Source organism: Xenopus laevis, chromosome 4S (assembly GCF_017654675.1).
Source record: "Xenopus laevis strain J_2021 chromosome 4S, Xenopus_laevis_v10.1, whole genome shotgun sequence".
Lineage (NCBI taxonomy): Eukaryota > Metazoa > Chordata > Amphibia > Anura > Pipidae > Xenopus > Xenopus laevis.
In genome coordinates, this window is record NC_054378.1 from 40,758,199 (window position 1) to 40,779,348 (window position 21,150).

Consider the following 21,150-nt stretch of genomic DNA (forward strand, 5'->3'; position numbering starts at 1 on the left):
ATGCGCAGCCGCGAGAAGAAAGAAGAAGCCAGAAGAGTATTGCTGGTTGTGGAATGCACTGCCGGGTGATGTTGTGATGGCTGATTCAGTTAATGCCTTTAAGAATGGCTTGGATGATTTCTTGGACAGACATAATATCAAAGGCTATTGTGATACTAAATTCTATAGTTAGTATACATATGGGTATATATCATTTATGTGAGGGTATGGAGAGGTGTGTGTATAGATGCTGAGCGTTCATTTGGAGGGGTTGAACTTGATGGATTTTGTCTTTTTTCAACCCAATATAAATATGTAACTATATTGGTTTACATGTAAGCCACTGTTGATAAACTGTAGTCACAGGCTGGGGGGCAACTTCTGAACAACAGGGAGATTGTTCTTTCGCTCTGCAGGTGCTAGGATAAATTTGTTAGTGCTTCAATCCTCAATGAAGGGTTACCGCAATCCCATATTGATCCGTCAAATAGCAGTTAGAGGATCTTTCTTAAGGGCCATGCCCGAAACATGTTGTGTGATTTGTAGTCAATAATAAAATGTTTTAGCAGTATCTGCTTCTATGAGTGCTCTCCTCTAACTGCTATTTCATGGGGGGCAACCTCCTTATTAATTATGAACTATCAAGGCATGTGTTCTGCAGCATCAGCTGTACCTCTTCATGCTCCAGTGGACTCTTGCCTAATCCTTTGATAGTTCAAGCACATTCATTTGCACAATGCAGAATATATAAAGAAGATAAAAGCACCTGAGTTCAGTAGATAGCATTAGAAGAGGCCATTTGTGCATGAAAAATGTCCCTGTTGTGAGTGTACAGATTGTTGTGTAGGATTTGTGCTGTGCAATGTTATTTTCAAAGTGACGAGAGGAGCTTTTACATTAGCACAGTTCTGAGATGTCAGGTATAGGTTGTTTTGTGTAGGCCCCTGGATGAAATTCACTCACAATTCACGATGTCAGGAGGGATTAGCGATAACATGCTGACACGTGTCCTTGCAAAGAAGTAGGCCTCTGCTAGTATATTGCTAAAGGTGGCTGCATTTGTGCTTATGGGCCCATGGAGATCAGAAACCCCTACTAATTTATATTTGCATGAATCAAAATGTACAACACAAGTGAGCCCAAAACATGTACAGGTATTTCGTTTTGTAAAAACCTGAATTTTATAAATCTTCTAGTTTAGAAAAAGATGAAATGATCTCATCTTCAGCTACAAAAATTACTTGAATTTTTAAAAAATACAGTTCCCATAGACTTCTGCCGAAGCTTACCATCCTTGAATTCATGTTTATTTAAATTTGAAAAAACTGTGTAAAAAAAAAATCCAAATATGTATGCACATGAATAAATAATGTTGTAGAATAGTACTGCCTCTCAACGCTCGCCATTTGTTGAATGTGGGAAATAACATGATGGGAGAGAGCCTGTGATACTATTCCTGAATCCAAAAACTGTACCTGGTGCAACAATATCTAATTTTGGGGCTCATATAAATATAACTAGTTGGGATGCCATTATAAGTGTAGCATGGTGTGGGCCCAGGAGTGTAAGCTGCATGTGAATCCTGGATGTCACAAGGACATTGCTCACTGTAATTAACTTTTAATGCATTTACATAATGGCTTCTTCCTTAGTGACATGAGTTAAATATTTAGCATATAAATGTAATGGCTGAAACAGGTACATTAAAAAGTGTGCATCCAATAGGCATATAACATGTACAATGGAATTTTAAAGACATACACGGAATGGACTTATTAATTACATACACAGGGAACAACTGGCAGAATTTTAGAAATAAGAGAAAAGTACCGTTTCCCCCCTATGTACAGTGTCATGTTGGGTGGATTGCATTCTAGTCATGGCATAAAATTGTATTCTACTCAAAGGCAATTAAGTTTTCTTGCAAAAAAAAAAAAAGGCTTCAAGGGAGGCAAGTTAATAACTAATGCTGGGCCTGTGCTACTATTATTTAACAATATTTGCATAACAATAAAGAATCCATGCTTGGATATTTCTGCAATGGCTATGGTAGTGAGATATTAATGTGCATGCCTACCCTAGCACAGCAGTGTTCAAGCCATCTGTATATATTTCTGCCAGGCCAATCACTGCCAAGTGTTCAAACCAAAGGAAAGTGATGCTGGGAAGTTTGGGTTAAATGAATAATCACTGAGCTGCACATTGAGGGAGCGTTATCTCCCAGTGACTGGATATGGATGCATCATCAGTGTCCATAAACAATTCCTTAATTGCCAGTATGTTTCTCTTGCACAATGACCCCTGACACCCCCTTCCCTCATTATCTACTGAATAGCAGCTAACAAGATGCTGATTGGTTTCTTTCCTGCACATCAGGACGCCTGGCAGAGAATGGTTAATTTGCTTTTATGAGGCTCTGCAAACAACACAGGACATTTAGGGTAAGGCCACACTAAGCGATAGCGCGGCGATTTGACTCGCCGCGACTATTCGCCGCGACTTTTAATCCTCAATCGCTGGCGAAACTTTGGCGCTGGCGTCTATGGGGAATCGCTGCGTAAAAACACACGCGGCGATCTTTTTTCTATTGTCGCTCGAAATCGCCTCGCTAGGCGATTTCGAGCGACAATAGAAAAAGATCGCCGCGTGTATTTTTACGATGGCGATTTTGCGCGATTTCCCATAGACGCCAGCGCCAAAGTTTCGCCAGCGATTGAGGATTAAAAGTCGCGGCGAATAGTCGCGGCGAGTCAAATCGCCGCGCTATCGCTTAGTGTGGCCTTACCCTAAAAATCAATGTAATCCTCTAAGAAATTAAAAGAGATTGAACCAGACACCATATGATTCTGGGAATTGCAACACATGTATGCTCTGCAGCATTAGTTTAGCTCAAAGATTTGGGGAAAAATAATCCTATGAAGCTTTAATACTTTCAATAAGGGCAGTTTAGGGCAAATAAAGTACACTTTGGTGCTGAACTAGTTAACCCAAGAAATCAATATGAAATTAACAATATGATAATCTCTGTTATTTCATCTGCTGTTCACTGCAAAACTATTTATGAAGATAAGCCAGGATAAGGTTCCTAGAGAATCCTGTCCTGTTTTTTTACCAGCATTAGATTTTCAAAGGATTTTAGACTCATACCTGGGAATTGGGGTTCGTTACTGCTAGCTCTTAAGAGTTTTTTAATGGAAAAAAAATCTCTCTGCTTTGTTCTCATTTTACTTCTATTTTTGTAATTCTCTTCCCACTCTGTACAACTCTGATGAGTATGTTAGTTCCCTTTAAATAAAGTTAATTGTAGGATTGCATTATATCAGAGAGCTCGAGTCTTACAAAGGTTTAGCAGATGCACTGAAGGGAAAAGGAACGATTTGCAGTAAAAAAAAAAAAGGAATCCCTGGAAGTGCTGTGGATCACACTGTCATCGGGGAGGTTTAAGATGCTGAGAGATGCAGACTGGCACTGAATGAGTTATTGCATTTGAAGGCTCCCTCTTAGGGTGTGCAGAATGAATTGCAGGCTGTGCGAGATGCTCAGGATACCAAATCAGATACAAGGAAGGCTACTCTACTGAACTCAGCTCTCCGGCTGTCAGGACCACTAAGGAACTGCACAGGAGCTCCACTGGGGACACAAGGTAAGAAGAAAGGGGGCTGACAGCATGATCATCCCATTCAGTGCTTGTGATAATTATTGCAAAAAGAGAGCCTAGAGGGCAATATTCTTTTATTTTTGTTAGATCAGACTTAGAAGCCACATCAGTCTCTTGTCAGGAAATTGTTGTTGGTGCCATGCTAAATATTATGCCATATAGAGAAGTCACCACAAATCCAGTGACAGACACTAACAGTCCTGGATGTGTGTTCTCAGGAGTACAGTGTACAGGCAGCATATGAAGTGTTACAAAGTGTTGAGATTGTATAGAGAATTATAAAGTGCTCCAATTAACTACAGAGTGCAGAGACTATTTGTAAGACTACCAGGTGCTCAGATTATATGGTATCAAAGTGCCAAGATTAAAAGCAGTTGGTTCATGCTGGGGTTTTTATACAGTCTTGGAAAGTACTGGAGAAAAATGCTGCCTATAATGGTGTTTGAAAAAAATGTGAACTTTAATATAAAATTTGGGCAGGAGATGTGAAGAGCATACAGTATATTCGTTGGTATAGAATATGAAATTGATAGACTATGAATTACTGTATGTAACTGAGAGGGATTGATTTCCCATGCTCCCAATTTAAATAAAAATATTGTGTATGTTGGGGGGGTGATTGTGCACAAACTACTGTGCAGCTGATCTCAGAGGGGGATTGAAAGTGTTGATAATAGAAGCTATTTCATAAACTTGGCTGGGGGAGTAATGTGCCAGGTTTGTGTAGACATTTTATCTGCACGCAGAGCATCAAATGAATGAACATTCTCTGGGTGGGGGTCTCCTTGTAGAATTTTATAGCATGACAGTAACACAGTGGCATTTAGATAACCACACTCTACTATTCTTCTATTCACACTCACACTTAAACGCAGTTGGGAGAGGAAAAACATTTCAGATTGGTGATATGAAACATGACATGCCAGTTGGCACAAGGGCACTGATACTAAAAGCTGCCATTAGAATTCGTTTTAATGGCTGAAATTTCCATTCCTGTACTGTTCACTGAATTTAGGGAACAATGTACAAAACCAGGAGCTGAGGAAAAGATCTATTGTATGCCACGTGTGATTCAAAAGCATTTCAAAAGTAAATGCCATGCTATAATATAGGTATAGGATCGGTTATGCAGATTGCTTGAGATCTGGAGGTTTTCTATAATTTGGATCACCATACCATGTCTGCTAAAAATTATTTAAACATATAAACCCAATAGGATTGTTTTGCCTCCGAAATGGATATCATTAAAGGTATACTGTCATGGCAAAAAAAAATATTTTTTCAAAATGAATTAGTTAATAGTGCTGCTCCAGCAGAATTCTGCACTGAAATCCGTTTCTCAAAAGAGCAAACAGATTTTTTTATATTCAATTTTGAAATCTGACATGGGGCTGGACATATTGTCAATTTCCCAGCTGCCCCAAGTCATGTGACTTGTGCCCCGATAAACTTCAATCACTCTTTAATGCTGTACTGCAAGTTAAGGTCCCCATACATGGAGAGATCCGCTCGTTTGGCGATGTCGCCAAACGAGCGGATCTCCCTCCGATATGCCCACCTTGAGGTGGGCAATATCGGGCTGATCCGGTCGTGGGATCAGCCAGCTGATCCGATCGTGGGGTCTGTCAGCAGCTTTTATCGGCCCGTGTATGGCCACCTTTAGGGCTAGTCCACACGGGGAGATAGCGACGCGTTTGCCAGGCTTTTTCAGGCGACTGTTGAAAAGCGCATCGCCTCGTGTGGTTAGCACAGGCGTTTTTACATAGGCGCCCATACAAAACTGTCGCCTGCGCCGGTCGCGGCGCTTTGTCGCCGCGACCGCAAACGCGTCGCTATCTCCCCGTGTGGACTAGCCCTTAGAGTGATATCACCCCCCTCCCTTTTTCCCCCCAGCAGCCAAACAAAAGAACTATGGGAAGGTAACCAGATAACACCTCCCTAACACAAGATAACAGCTGCCTGGTAGATCTAAGAACAACACTCAATAGTAAAAACCCATGTCCCACTTAGACACATTCAGTTACATTGAGAAGGGAAAAACAGCAGCCTGCCAGAAAGCATTTCTCTCCTAAAGTGCAGGCACAAGTCACATGACCAGGGGCAGCTGGGAAATCGACAAAATGTCTAGCCCCATGTCAGATTTCAAAATTGAATATAAAAAAAATCTGTTTGCTCTTTTGAGAAATGGATTTCAGTGCAGAATTCTGCTGGAGCAGCACTATTAACTGCGTTTTGAAAAAAAACATGTTTTCCGATGACAGGATCCCTTTAAGTGCAAGGTACTGTTTCAATATTACAGAGACAATTATAATAATTTGTTTAAAATTGACTCTGACAATGGGAGACAACATTACCCTAATTCAGAGCTTTCTGGATACTGAGCTTCCAGATAAAGGATTCCTCACCTGCACATATTTCTTCATTGCTTTGGTTTGTGTACAGATCGTGTATAGTTTTTAGACAATATGGCAACACAAATATCAAAAATGTTCTGTTGATACATGTGCCACACTCATATAATGAATAGTCATTTTATGATAAATGTTAATACTAGATATTGTGTAAATGTATGCCCCTGTGTGACTGTGCTATATTTGCCATTTATATGTTCCCCAGCAGCGTTTTGGGCTCTGGCTAAGGGCCCACACAGCATGACAGCAGGGTGCCTTCTGTTGTTCCTTGTTTGATCCGTCACAATTATAATCTATACCTGGCACAAAAAAGCTAAAAAATTCCAGAGGTACAGTCATCACAACAGGATGCCCCCATACACAATTCAAAGTGTGTGTGCCTACTTTGGTTTTATGACAATTTCATAAATGCCTCCAGAAAGAAAAAGCTACAAGCTTCTCTTGGAAATATGTGCAAGTCCGCTAGCTGCAGACATGACACATACAGAAATGTGTTCTTTGGTAGAAAGAGAGCCTACTCTACAACTGTACCCACAGACTGTAAGAACAGAGCACAATTAAGCCTTAAAAAATTCCCTATGTGGTTATTTACAATAAAAAAATGTCCATAGTGAGGTCAAATGCAGCACCAAAGGCGACATTCCCATTATATATGTCTGTGTGAAAAATATATATCTCCAAAAACCACATCAAAATACTAAAATCCATCCCAAAGGGGCTATTCATGTATCTTTGCTTCCAAATCTACAGGCCTTTCCCTGCTGCTCCATTTTCTGATTCAGTTTTCTTCAGAATCAAAACTTCATATTTTTATTTTCATTTATCCTCTTATCAATGACCTCTGGTGCATTTTGCCACTTTCTTTGTGACGTATGTACAAATTGAACATTGACCTCATTTATCAGTATATTTCCTGCTACTTTTTACAATGACTGTTGCAATTATTCAGTACAATGCTTTAATATTCAGGGTTTGATGACCTACCAGAGTTCCTTGCTATATGAGTCTGCACAGAGTGGTATAGTTCCACAGTCCTTTGCTGCTTTATTTAGAGGAAATCCATATCCATAATCTGTTATTCAGTTTAATACAGGAATATGCAGCTTCAGAGAAATCTCACACACCCACACTGGAAAATTATAGACCAGGAAGCAACCCAGAACCAATAAGTAATTACTTGCATCACACCCCAGAAATCATATTGTAATATGTGTCATATGCATTCTGGGAACTGTAGTATTCTCTATAATATAACTAACATATAACAAATCTGTTATAAAGGGTCAACAATGACTTCTTACATCCTACATTGTTCCAGCCAACCACCTTGCCCTTGTTACCCTCCTGCCTTGTAACAGCCTCTGTGCCTTGTCCCACTCCACTTTACAACTAGTTCTGCTCTCTTCCTTTCTCCCAGTTCATATTATGTCTTGTTTCAGCCCCTAGCCTTGTCCCAACTCAGAGATTTTTTCACTGTACATCTTCCATGTTCTGCTCCAACTCATGTCTTGTACTATGTGATATCATTCCTTGTTCCACCCTACCTTATGCCTTATTCCAGCCTTTACGCTGTGTTTCATCCCACATTCTGCCTTGTTCAGCTCATTTCCACTTACCTCTACATCATGCCTTTCTCATCAAAGCTTGTAGCGTTTTTTATTAAATTTGTCATTTATATGTATAAGCTCCATATAAGTTCCATCTTATAGATATAAATAGAAAATACACTTTAGTAATGCATTAAATGCACTACATGCATCTAAAAGTTATTAGAAGGACCAACATCTAAAGAAGGACAGGCTAAGGGCCCTGTATACAGTAGGCCTGAAATATTGCCAATTTCTCATAATCAAATAAAACATCCTTCAACTGCATGAGTATTGCCATTGGTGTTTTTGTTTTGTTAAGATATTGTTTTTGACCCATGGCAGTTTTGGGCCATACACCTAGCGGCACATGACACCAACAGGTAGAAGCACCCCACTCTTGGACTTACTTTTTTTTCACATGGCTTGAAAAAATAGACTCTTTAAATAGATACATTAAGGAAGAACCATACCTTTAGAAAACTTAACCAACAGATTATTTATATAGTAATCAGTATCAGTATATCACATTATCTCAATAGATTGGCACTCGTTGCCTAAGGGGCGAGTTAAACGATAGAGGAACAAGATACCGTACAAGGGGAATGTGACAGAAGAGGCACGTACCTAGTGACCCCACCACCACCATTGTCTCTAGATACGTGCCTCTTCTGTCTGCCCCAGTATATAACTATACAGTATATGAATATGTGTGAGTGCCCTTGTTTTGAATATGAGCAGAGTGCCCTTTATACAAGCCAGGGGGATGGACTTTGGTACTAAACAGGCAGTGTTTTAATATGGGATTTTACAATATGCACATCATATTAGAAAACAATATTCTTAATGAAAAGGTTTTATGTACAAGAAACTAGGTGGTTTTGTGGTTTTAGCTTCCCTTTAAGTCTGATCATTATTGAAAAGCTCACATATAAATGAATTCATTTAAACTTATAGTCTCACATACAAGACTAATACATCACTTGCTTGGTCATAGTAACATCATTCTTAGGTTAGGGAATTACAAGCTGTCCTTTGCTTTGTTATCATTATTTCAGTTTTAGGTACTTTTGTTTCTGTAGTCACCTCTATGAGAATAATCTTGGTTTAAATGTTTCCCCAGAGATGCCAGTGGTCAGACTTCCTCCCATGGAAATAAATGGCTCTCCATTTCATTTTTTCCATTACATTTTGTACCAGTTCTGTTTTATTGTCTCTGGTAGAGTACTGGGAACATAATCCGACACTCTGCATTTGTTACTTTCTCGAACACTGTACACACCGCATATCTGATATCATTATGTTCTGTAGCACCAGAGATAATGGATGCTTATCTGTCTATGTGTGACATTCAGTAACACATAAAATGTTATGCAGTGAATTGCTTGAACTTTGCAAAATCATAGCATCAGTTAGAAAGTCTATAATATACTCAAGATATGTGCAGCACACAAATAACAATTAAGGAAAATCCCCCATTGTATATGGTCAAAAACGGGGGGATGCAAGTTATAAGTCATGATTTAGATTCTTTGATTTATGGCACTGAATAGTCAGCTTATTAAATGACATCAAGCCACATAACATTTCCTTTTAAAATGTAAAAAACTAGACATATTCTGAAAAAGTGATTCATCCAGATAAACAGTAATATACACTGGGGCTCAATTATGAACACTGGGCAAATTTGCCCATGGGCAGTTACCTATAGCAACCAATCAGTGATTAGCTTTTTGAAACCAGCTGCAAGCAGAACAATGAATGCAGCAATTTGATTGGTTACCATGGGTTGCTGCCCATGGGCAAATTTGCCCAGTGTTGGTAAATGGCCCCCAGTTTGTCTAGCACTGATGCAAATAAAAGACTACAGATCAATATCTCTATTTGAATCTAGGAATACAACGAATGTGGTGACAAATCGGCTGTTTTATTTTTGCACAGTAACTTTCTGACATATTTCATGGTCACAGTGACTGTGTGGGCGCATTCAGGGTCCATTGCATGCGTAAATAGCTTATCCATGTTCAAAAGTGATTCAGATCCTTGTGATGCAAGTGATATTGACTGTTCCATTTTACCTAACATACTCATACTCTTCTTTATACTGTGCCACTTAAAGTGGCAAAAAGATTGGTTCATTTGTTGAGGGAGTGTGCTAAATAGACTGATATTTTGGCCATATACCGAGACCTATGCAGTTTTTGGGGTCTGGCTAGGTCAGCGCCCCCTGCAAACCTGTTTAAAGGGGTGATTCACCTTTCAGATAACTTTCTCATGATGTTGAGATTGATATTCTGAAACAATTTTGCAATTGGTTTTCATTTTTTATTATTTAAGGTTTTTAGTTATTTGGCTTTTCAATTTGCATTTTAAACTCTGGTAGCTAGGGACCTCATTACCCTAGCAACCATGCACTGATTTTAATAAGAGACTGTAATATGTATTGGAGAGGCCTGGATTGAAAGATGAGTAATAAAAAGTAGTAATAACAATTAGGGGCAGATTTATCAAGGGCCAAATTTCCAAGTACAAAAAACTTCGAAATTCGACCACCGAATAGAAAAACTTTGAATAACAAATTTGGCAATCCTACGATCAAATAAAAATCGTTCGATCGAACGATTAAGTCGTTGGAATCTAACGATTTTAGAGTACGATCGAAGGATTTTTATTCGATGTGTAAAGACTTAGAAAAAGTTTGTAGAAGGTCCCCATAGGCTAACATAGCAATTCGGCAGGTTTTATTTGGCGAAGTATTGAAGTCAAAGTTTTTTTAAAGAGACAGTACTTCGATTATCGAATGGTCGAATATTCGAACGATTTTTACTTCGAATCGAAGTCTAAGTCGTAGTATCCTATTCGATGGCCGAAGTATCCAAAAAATTACTTCGAAATTCGAACTTTTTGTACTTCGAAAATTCACTCGAACTTAATAAATCTGTCCCATAAAACGTAGCCTTACAGAGCATTTGCTTTTTAGAAGGGATCAGTGACCCCCATTTGAAAGCTGCAAAGAGTCAGAAGAAAAAGGCAAATAACTATGAAACTATAAAAAAAAAAACTTTGAAAAGTTGCTTAGAATTGGCCATTCTATAATATAGTAAAAGTTACCTTAAAGCTGAACCACCCATTTAATAGAGATCTTACCAAGTCCCATACAAATTGCAGTCTGACTAGCTTTGATTTGGTCTCATACACAGGCCAAAAAGCTAAAAAAAGCACTTAGTCTAAAGTGATTGAGTCTCCGGGGCAATGCAGGCTATGGAGTACTACCTATAGAGTACCATAGGGTCCATTGCTATGCTCCTCTCCTCCATTGCTATGCCCCTTTCCTATAAAGGACAGATGGGGGCAGATTTATCAAGGGTCGAATTTCGAGGGTTAAAAAACCATCGAATTTGACCCTCAAAGTAAAATCCTTCGAATTCGAATTTCGAATTCTCAGGATTTTAGCGCAAAAGCTTTGATCGAACGATCGAACGTTTTTAAGCGATCGATTGAAGGATTTTTATTCGATCAAAAAAAGCTTAGAAAAGTGCTGGGGAAGGTCCCCATAGGCTAACATTGGACTTCGGTAGGTTTAATGTGGCAAGTATGAAGTCAAAGTTTTTTTCAAAGAGACAGTACTTTGATTATCGAATGGTCCAATAGTCGAACGATTTTTACTTTGAATCGTTCGAATCATTCGATTCGATCGAATTTGACCAATTCGATGGTCGAAGTACCCAAAAAATTACTTCGAAATTCGAATATTTTTTTATTCGAATTATTCACTCAAGCTTAGTAAATCTGCCCCTTTAAATGTGTGTTACAGTTTGGAAAGCATTTAAACATTAGACTTTTGTAGCTCAATTGATATTAGACGTTTAGTGGTTTGCTTGTATTGCTTTGGCGAGAGCTCTTTTCTTTTCTACCTTCTGAATTAGAAAAGTTTCTTCTCATACAGTATTGTAGTAAATGTAGCCTTTCAAATAAAGGTTAATTAATCCTGAACTGCATTGTGTACAGATATAATAATATGCTGAATTCTTTTTTTTTGCTATCCTAGGGAACATCAAGTAGAAGTTACTATCTTATTATTTCAGAGAAAAAGCTAATGAAGAATTGTTTGAAATTCTGGCAATGACATTGCTGTGTTTTTAACCTTTCTGTGTAATGGGTTTAAATATAATAGAAATAAGAAATTTGTGCCATATAAAAAATATTGCCACTATTTGAATACTGAGTACTGAGAATAAAACGTGTAAACACAAGATTACAAAACATAATAAATGTTCAGGCAAATATTTTAAAAATGGTATTACCATCTCACCCTGACAGTTTGTTAGCATGACTTTATACAGGGCTGATAGTATCAAACATAACTGAACTGCATTTTTGTAAGTAGAATGCTGAGATTTCACCATGAGATTTACGTTGCTAAAATCATCAAATAAAAATGTGTTTTCTAAACTAAGGTGCTGTTCGTACATAAATAGACAACTGACGAAAAGATTGTGTACAATGAGTAATACAGTCTCTAATTGAATTAGAAACATGTTGTGCCAACTTTCTATATTGAGTTCACATTTACTTTTTTTTGTACAGACTTGAGAGACATAGGGGCAAATTCACTAAGATGCGAAGTTGCGCCAGGCGCAACTTTGCCGCACTTCGCCGCACTTCGCCAGGCGTAGTTTCGCCAGGGCTCCGCAAATTCACTAAAATCCGAAGTTGCGCACAGGGGTAGCGTAAGGTTGCGAAGTTGCGCTAGCGTTGAATCGCTATATAAAGCGAAGTTACGCTAGCGAAGGCTAATTTGCATACGGCGCGAAATTCAAATTTCAATGGACGAACACGTATCTGCACTACAAATGCCTAGAAAACCTTCAAATCAGCAAATAAAATTTTTATTTTGCCCTACACATGTGCCCATTGTCTAGGTAAGTTGCCATGAGTCAGGAAATGTAGGGGGGAGGAAGGGGAGCCCCAAAAATGTTTCGATCTTTTTCAGCCTATCAGCCATCATGTAGAAAACACGCCAGCGTTTTTTTGGGACTTAGAAAAAAAATTGAACAATCCCTATCTACTCTATTGCGCTTCACCAGGTCTGAGGTGGCGAAGGAAGTCTAGCGTAAAAGGTAGCGTTCAGTACACTGCGCAAGTTAGTGAATTTGCGTAGTTTTGTCGCTAGCGAAAATTCGCCTGGCGTAAGGTTGCGAAGTAACACTAGCGAAACTACACCAGCGTTCGTTAGTGATTTTGCGCAGTAGCGAAAATGCCAAACGCTAGTGAATTAACGCTAGCGTTCGGCGCTTCGCGCCTTAGTGAATTTGCCCCATAGATAGCAGTGGATCTGTGTTTACTGGTGACAGAAACCTATATAAAATAATTGAATCCATCCAGAATGTGACAACCTTTGAGGGGGATCTCTACAGATTGAATGGTAACTGAAAGGCACTGTTGATAATTATAAGGTTGTGCACTTGGAATGACAACTATGCAGGCTACTTATATCCTTAAAGGGGACGCGTCACCCAGAGAAATAATTACAAATCCTTTTCTATCATGTTAGTCAAGCACAATAATTACGTACACTAAGGGGCACATTTACTTAGCTCGAGTGAAGGAATAGAAGAAAAAATACTTTGAATTTCGAACATTTTTTGGGCTACTTCGACCTTCGACTACGACTTCGACTCCGAATCAAATGATTCAAACTAAAAATCGTTGGACTATTCGACCATTCGATAGACGAAGTACTGTCTCTTCGACCCCCTACTTTGCCAAGTAAAACCTACCGAGGTGCAATGTTAGCCTATGGGGAAGGTCCCCATAGGCTTCCTAACAATTTTCTGATCGAAGGAAAATCGTTCGATCGATGGATTAAAATCCTTCAAAACAAATTTTCCTTTGATCATTCGATGGAACGAATTGCGGTAAATCCTTCAACTTCGATATTCGAAGTCGAAGGATTTAACTTGGACAGTCGAGTATCGAGGGTTAATTAACCCTTGATATTCGACCCTAAGTAAATCTGCCCCTATATAAATCTTTTTTCTCCATCTTGGAATTCATAATCATAGTAAGTAGGCAGGTACCATTTTGAACACTATGTTATTAAGGCAAGCTTTGCATCACCATCCCACAATCTTGTTTTACACAACAGGGTATGGGGCCTGATACCCGCGGGACCTCCTGGTTTACCTGCGGGTCGGTCAGGTTCGGGCCGACCTCGCACCCCCATTTGCGGGTGGCGGGCAGGTCCGGGTCGAGCTCCTCTTACTGCTCTCCCTGCCTGCCACCTTGCACTGCTGGCTTCCAACTTCCGACTTCCGGTTTTATAGCCACGCACCTGCTCACCCCGACCCTTTTACAACGTCATCGGCGGGGTGGGTCGGCGCAGGTCTATAAAAGGAACCCAGAAGTCGGATGCTTGCAGGTGCGGGTGGAGGGAGGGCCAGGTAGGATTTCACTAAGGGGGAATGTGTGGTATACAGTAACATCTAGGATGTGCAGAATTAAAAGTAATTTCCTGTCCTGCCTGTGTGCCTAAGGAATAGAGGAGGGGCAGGCAATATATGACTGAGAAATTTAAATAGGTGTGGATATTTTAATAATAAAAGAATTTGGGTTTCATAATTAGTTTGGAAAGGACTTTTATTATACCACATTTTATGTCTGGGTGACAAGTCCCTTTAACAGGCAAATCCTTTTTGGAGGACCCAGGGGTACTTGTGGATAATAAACTTAGCCAATTAGCTTCAGAAAGGGAAAGCAAGGTTCTGAGATGTATTAAAACTGGGTATAGAATCACAGAATACAAATAATCAGAAACAACAACTTTTTGAAGTCTTTAGATATTTGATACCCCTCAAGTTTGTAATATCATTCTCATAACTGAAAACAAACAAAAAATCTCATTTGCTAATGATTTTCTTTCGTGCAATCGCAGGGACAGTGGTAACATCATTACAGATCAAATCTATTTTCAGTAGCAAACACTTTTGCTTTCTGGGTTTGTTTTACAAAATGCATAATTAGTATTATGTATGAGTGTTTGGCTTTGCACTTTAACTATCCTCATCTGCTACTTTATATATTTCTCAAGATACATCTGTACTCTTTGTTGTAAGAGTTCTAATGCCTACACGGTTTGGTTACTGTGAAATACCTGCTAGAAACAAGTGCTCCTGGAACAGGGAACCAATGGAAATGGAGCGTAAGGAGCGTGAAGGTGTTTGAATAAGATACACCATTTTTAAAAAAAAAAAAATTATCTAATTAAGACTTGAATCTTGTGTTTAATGCTTTCAGAATAAGTCACTTAGGGAGGCTTGATATGGTTCTTATGGGATATGGTGAACAGAATTAACTACCTTCAGTTATTTGTTTTCCCAAAAGCTCCCCTGTAAATCTTGACTTCGATGACTACTTTTCTCTAATAGAAATGCTGCTAACAAATATCATTGGAGGTTTTCTCTGTATTGTAGTGTGGTTATTGGGGAATGAACCTTGTATTCTAAATAATTTTTTTCTTTTTATTCATTCACAGGTCCATCACGTGGTTAGTCCAATTCTTATCTCCCTGGAAGAATGTAATGCCTGCTTTATGCCTCTTGGATTCATTATAAGAAAATATCAACACAGTGCATCTTGGTTTCCTTCTGCCCATCACAGAAAGAATCTCCAAATTGTCCTTATACGTACGCTCATGTACAAGGGAAATTCCTAATCTTGCAGGAGCATTTTCTGATGTCTTCTTTAGACTGCAAATACAGAGTGATTTACTGTTTTGGTCTTCTTTAGATTAATCTAATATCTTTGAATCTTCAGGCTGACAACAAGAGGGACAATGGAGGATGTTATATTCTTATGAAGACAAAGAATCCCATTTACCTCCTATTGTGCACTGAGGTGATGCTCACATTCTACCTGATTTTGGAAATCGCATCACTCCTGTAACCTATTGTTAGATGGAATCCCTTTCCTTCTGAACAATCCTTGGCTGATGCACTATAGTTATTCCATTTGGTGAATCTCACTAGGTTAGAAAATTTGGACTTGACAAGATGATGATGAATGAGAACTCAGACTTGGCATCACCTTCCTCACTTGGGGTTGTCACAGCCACATGTGTGTCCAAAGTTGAGCTTCGTGTATACTGCAAGAACCTGCTGGATAGGGACACACTCAATAAATCTGACCCATGTGTGGTACTTCTAATGCAGTCCCAGGGTCAGTGGATGGAGGTAAGTCAAAGGCATATATGCTGTTGATCTAGCTGATGAATTTGGAAAATATTGTTCAAATGTAACAATTTAATTATACTGCTTATTATAAAACATACTGACCAACCCTTTACTAGTGTCACACGTTTTTATCCTAGATTGAAGCAGAGGTCTGACCTAAGTCGGTACTTGATAATTAAAAAAAACAGAGAAAAAGGAAAAGTACCCGCTAACAATCATACTTGGCAGTTACTTATATGAATTGTTTCAATACCTGTTATTTTAAAGACTTAATATTTTCCAGTGCAAACCCTCTGATTGTCGTTAGACCAATCACATGAATGGTTAAATACTAAAGTGCAGTGCTACAAATTAATTATATAGTTATAATAATAATAAGAAGAATTACACGATTGAAATTAATTGTAGATAAAGTAAAGTAAATTAAAATTAAAAAGTTTTTATAAGAACCAATAGATAAATCTGCCCACAATAAAATCGATTATAAATTGTGGCAATATTATTTTATGAGTGATTGTAGTATCTACATCCAGATTGGGCAACAATTAATTAATAAAGTGCTTTTCAGTGCTAAATCAATAATTCATTATAACTTGGGTAATTGATTATAAATTAATTAGAGTAACGGCATTAACTAGGATAAATATTAAAAAACAATACTCAGGTTCATAAAATGAAATAGGAAAATGGAGAGAGAGAGGTGGAGTTGTCCCAAATCTACTACATAAATTGATTCTAATCCCTGGGACACCACAAAGGCAATGAAGGCAGAGCAACCGGGACTGTGGTCTCGATAGTTAATCTAAGCCTGTCAAGAGCTATAATGGCCTAAAAAAACACAGGCCTCCTGTAAATTCAGTATTCAGAGAAAAGAGATGAAGTGAACCGAGTGCTTGATTAAACCTATTGTTCCTTCTGAACAATCCTTGGCTGATGCACTATAGTTATTCTATTTGGTGAATCTCACTAGGTTAGAAAACTTGGACTTGACAATATGATGATGAATGAGAACTCAGACTTGGCATCACTTTCCTCACCACCCCTTCAATTCCCATTTAAAATGAATTTTTTAAAAAAAGTTTTAAAAAAGCTAAGATCAATTAGATTCAAACACCGCCGCGCGTTTCGCTATACTGGCTTTGTCAAGACGCTCAGATTTGCTTGAAGACGGTTTATCAAATAACAAGGCACCCATACCTAATATTTCCTGTAGAACGGGCTGCCATTCCAACAAAATCTCCTGTGTAAGACAAGTAGGTACTTTTATATTGACCTGGCCAAGTGGATAAGTCCTAGGATAGATGGACAAAACTTCCTCCTAGGAAATTAATACATAAATGCATATCCTTTCAGTCAATTTTATCAATAGTCAGTGAACCTAGCAAAAAGCCTTTGGACTGTGAATGGAAGCTGGAGTTCTTCTTTATTCCCACCATACTACCAACTGCCAGTTAATCAGAAGCCTAAACCCGTACACACAAATTGGAAGCAATTTTCTTTGAAATGGTCATGCAACGAGTGTTCACTCTAAGCTGTGTGCTCATGCACACATATATTGAGGCTAGTGCACATAACTAATTGTGGCAGTGCTGGTCCAAGTAGCAACAATGCCCAAAGCCAACCCATTCCCCTGATCTGAACCCTGGTACCTATTCCACCCCCTGGCTTGTAAACCCACTCGACCCTGTCCCCTTATGTCATCCTCCTTGATTTCCTCCACTTGCTTGCTCATCACCCTTTCTGCTCCTTCAGCCGGCTGCCGAGAAGAGCCTAAATCAATCAAGGGGTAGGCAGGCAGAAGAGGGAACAGTAAAAAAAAAGGAGATATTTTGAAAGGTTTTTTTTTTTTCTTCTGACCTTGGTGGATAAGAAATTTCGGTGATGTACCCTAATTAATATTCTGCCTTTCAATAAAAAATTTTGAAAATCAGCAGGGAGATACTTTATTTAAATAAAATAAAATGTAAATACTACCAAATATATTTCTAACAACATATCATTATGTGATCAAGGTAGAAATATGGAAGTAAATAATATAAGTGCAATTACATAATGCAGTTCAACAAAACACAGTTAGATGTGGATAAAAGAGTAAATAAGTACTTGCAAAAAACTGCTGAAAACACGATAATCCCTCTTCTTTAACAGAATACATTTATCTCAGCATGAGTGTAATAAAGTAGTAATATTAATGGTAACATTATCATTATAAATCATATTATTATAATTATAGGGGGATTATGAATAGTTATGTTTTGTATCTGTTTCTAGTTAAGACAGGGGTTGATTTGCAGTATTATGCAAATATATTTATTTTGTATTCATTCATTACTACCATGATCCTTTTTAACCTCTATGTTGAATAGTATTATTTTACTTCCCAAATGATTGGGATGCATTGTTGCACTGGGGATGTTTCTATGTTCCAACATGTATATCGCTACCAGTACTAGGGTTGCCACCTTTTCTGGAAAATAATATTATATTAATTATTATAATAATTATTATAAAAATTACATTTGACTTAATATTATTCAGTAAAGAATTTGGTTTGATTTTAGGAAGGGATGCTAATTATAGGTCATGTCTTAACAATGTTGCCTTTGATAATTAAACCTCTATACTTGTTTTAGCACTATATGTGCCTGCCAAACTGTATCAGACAGGATTTATTACTTGCTCTCTTTTTTATTTACATGTTTTCAATTTGTACTAACCCAGGGTACAAGTTAATAAAATCTGAATTTATCTCACTATTTTTGGAAAGCCATTCCAACCAAATCCGCACTGAATTTCCCCCCTATTTATCATTAAATTTTCCCGAAGATTTAGGAGCCGATTCACAAAGGGTCGAATATCGAGGGTTATTTAACCCTCGATATTCGACTGGGAATTAAAATCCTTCGACTTCGAATATCGAAGTCGAAGGATTTTAGCGCAAATAGTGCGATCGAATTATTCCTTCGATGGAACGATAAAATCCTTTTTTAATCCAACGATCGAAGGAATATCCTTCGATCAAAAAAAGTTAGCCTATGGGGACCTTCCCCATAGGCTAACATTGAGTTCGGTAGCTTTTAGATGGCTAACTAGGGGGTCGAAGTTTTTTCTTAAAGAGACAGTACTTGGACTATCGAATGGTCGAACGATTTTTAGTTCGAATAGTTCGATTCAAAGTCGTAGTCGTAGTCGTAGTCAAAGTAGCCCATTCGATGGTCTAAGTAGCCCAAAAAACACTTCGAAATTCGAAGTTTTTTTACTTCGAATCCTTCACTCGAAGTTAGTGAATCGGCTCCTTAGTGTTGGAAAAATCTCGAAAAGATCGTAAAAAAATCTGAATACACTACTTTTTCAGATTTGACCGGCACAGTAACATCTACAGGCCATTTGAATAAACACCACATATTCCCCCTATAGTAGGAAAGCATTTGGACAACTATAATAAACAACAACAATTAAACAGTATGCATTTTAAAACAATATTATGCATTATTCACATCACATAGTCCTTGGTCAATGCAGATAGTTTTCTGATTCTCTCAGTACGCCTTATAGGTTCACTTTCTTCAGGCCTATTACAGTTGACATCAGGAGTAGGAAAATGTCCTTCATCAAATGGAGCTTCTCCAAAGTCATATCTAACAGGAGCAAGACGACTTGCATTCCATATATGTCCATCAGACAGTTCATATGTGTATGGTCCTCGCTGGCGTCTCACTTCAAGTGGTGTGGTAAATTTAGATTGTCCTTGTTTTAGTATTCCAGGTTTCTTAATTCTGACTAAAGATCCAGGCTGAAAGTGTACTTCTCTTGCACCACGTTTTCTGTCAGTATAAGCCTTGCATTTGGCTTGTTGATGTCTGCAACATGTAACTTAGTGCACCTCTGTCTGCCATGTAATAATTCAGCTGGAGATGATTGGGTTGTTGCATGGCGTGTTGCTCTGTAGTTATTTAGGAACTCTGCTGTAAATACTTTCCAAGATTTCCCAGTAAGATTTGCTATCTGTAGTGCTTCTTTCAGACTTCTGTTGAATCGCTAGATTTCTCCATTTGCTTGTGGGTAATACACTGAAGATGTCCTATGCACAATATTCCTCTCTCTCAGAAAGGATTCAAACTCATATGAGACAAACTGTGGTCCGTTGTCTGATATTAACTCCTTTGGATTACCTTCTCTGTTGAAGACTGTAGACAGAAATGTTAGGGCACACACAGGCAGAGAAGGGCACATACAGGCAGAGTGGGCACACTGGCAGAGTGGGGCACACACAGGCAGAGCGGGGCACACACAGGCAGAGCAGGGCACACACAGGCAGAACGGAGCACACACAGGCAGAGCGGGGCACACACAGGCAGAGTAAGGTACACACAGGCAAATATGGCACACACAGGACAACAAGGGCACACACAGGCAAAGAAGGGCACACAGGAAGAGAAGGGCCCACACAGGCAGAGAAGGGCACACACAGTCAGAGTATATCACACACAGACAGAGTATGGCACACACAGGCAGAGCAGGGCACACACAGGGAGCATAGGGAAGGCAAAACAGAGCAGGAGACAGGGAAACCCATAAGGACCACTCTAAGATGTACTACATACACAGTGCTGGTGCCCCATTAACGTTTTGTATAGTGTGAACAGGTGAACAATGTGGGCAGTTTCAGACTGGGTCTCACGTGTGAACAGTACAGGGCTTTAGGATGTGAACAATAGAGGTGTCACAAGTGTGAACAATGCAGGGGGATCACAGGTGTGAACAATACAGGGGATTAGTCTGGAGTTGAGGTTTAAACAATGCAGGGGCCAGTTAATCTCTGTAGTGATACCATTTAAATTTTACACATGGTAAACAAACACAGCAGGTAGGTGGGGGCCACACAAGAGGGGGGGTCGATGGGCACATGAGGCCCGCGGGCCGCCAGTTGGACAGCCCTGATGTAAAGCATCAAAAATGACCAATAGTATACCTAGATGTCATTTGCTACTCCCCCAGTAGCATAACGTGCTGTGACGACTTGTGTGCGTACAGCAAAGTATGTAAAGGAAGCTGCATGTATGCATACTGAAGAGCCCCAGAATGCAGGGGTGGATTTATACTAAGGCTACCCTAGGCTGTAGCCTAGGGGCCCAGTGTGATCAGGGGCCCATCTAGTTTTTTTCCAGTTAATATTTTCTATTTTCTTTTAACATTTATTTTTATTTTTGATGCAGGGTCAAGTCGGTCTTACCTGCTGGGAGAAGGCAGGCAAGGATGCCGAACCCGACCCGGCATAGAGAGCT

The 21,150-nt window shown here is 39.0% G+C and overlaps 1 protein-coding gene across 1 annotated transcript in view; it reads left to right on the plus strand.

Moving 5' to 3' along the window:
- The first annotated feature begins 3,430 nt into the window (after window positions 1–3,430).
- The window catches only part of cpne7.S (copine VII S homeolog), a 60,247-nt gene continuing 42,527 nt past the window's right edge, over window positions 3,431–21,150 (plus strand). The window contains exons 1-2 of the mRNA XM_018260509.2: window positions 3,431–3,622; window positions 15,169–15,865. Of these exons, the coding sequence (XP_018115998.1) occupies window positions 15,686–15,865 (180 nt within the window). The 5' untranslated portion in view covers window positions 3,431–3,622; window positions 15,169–15,685. The remainder of the gene's footprint in view (window positions 3,623–15,168; window positions 15,866–21,150) is intronic.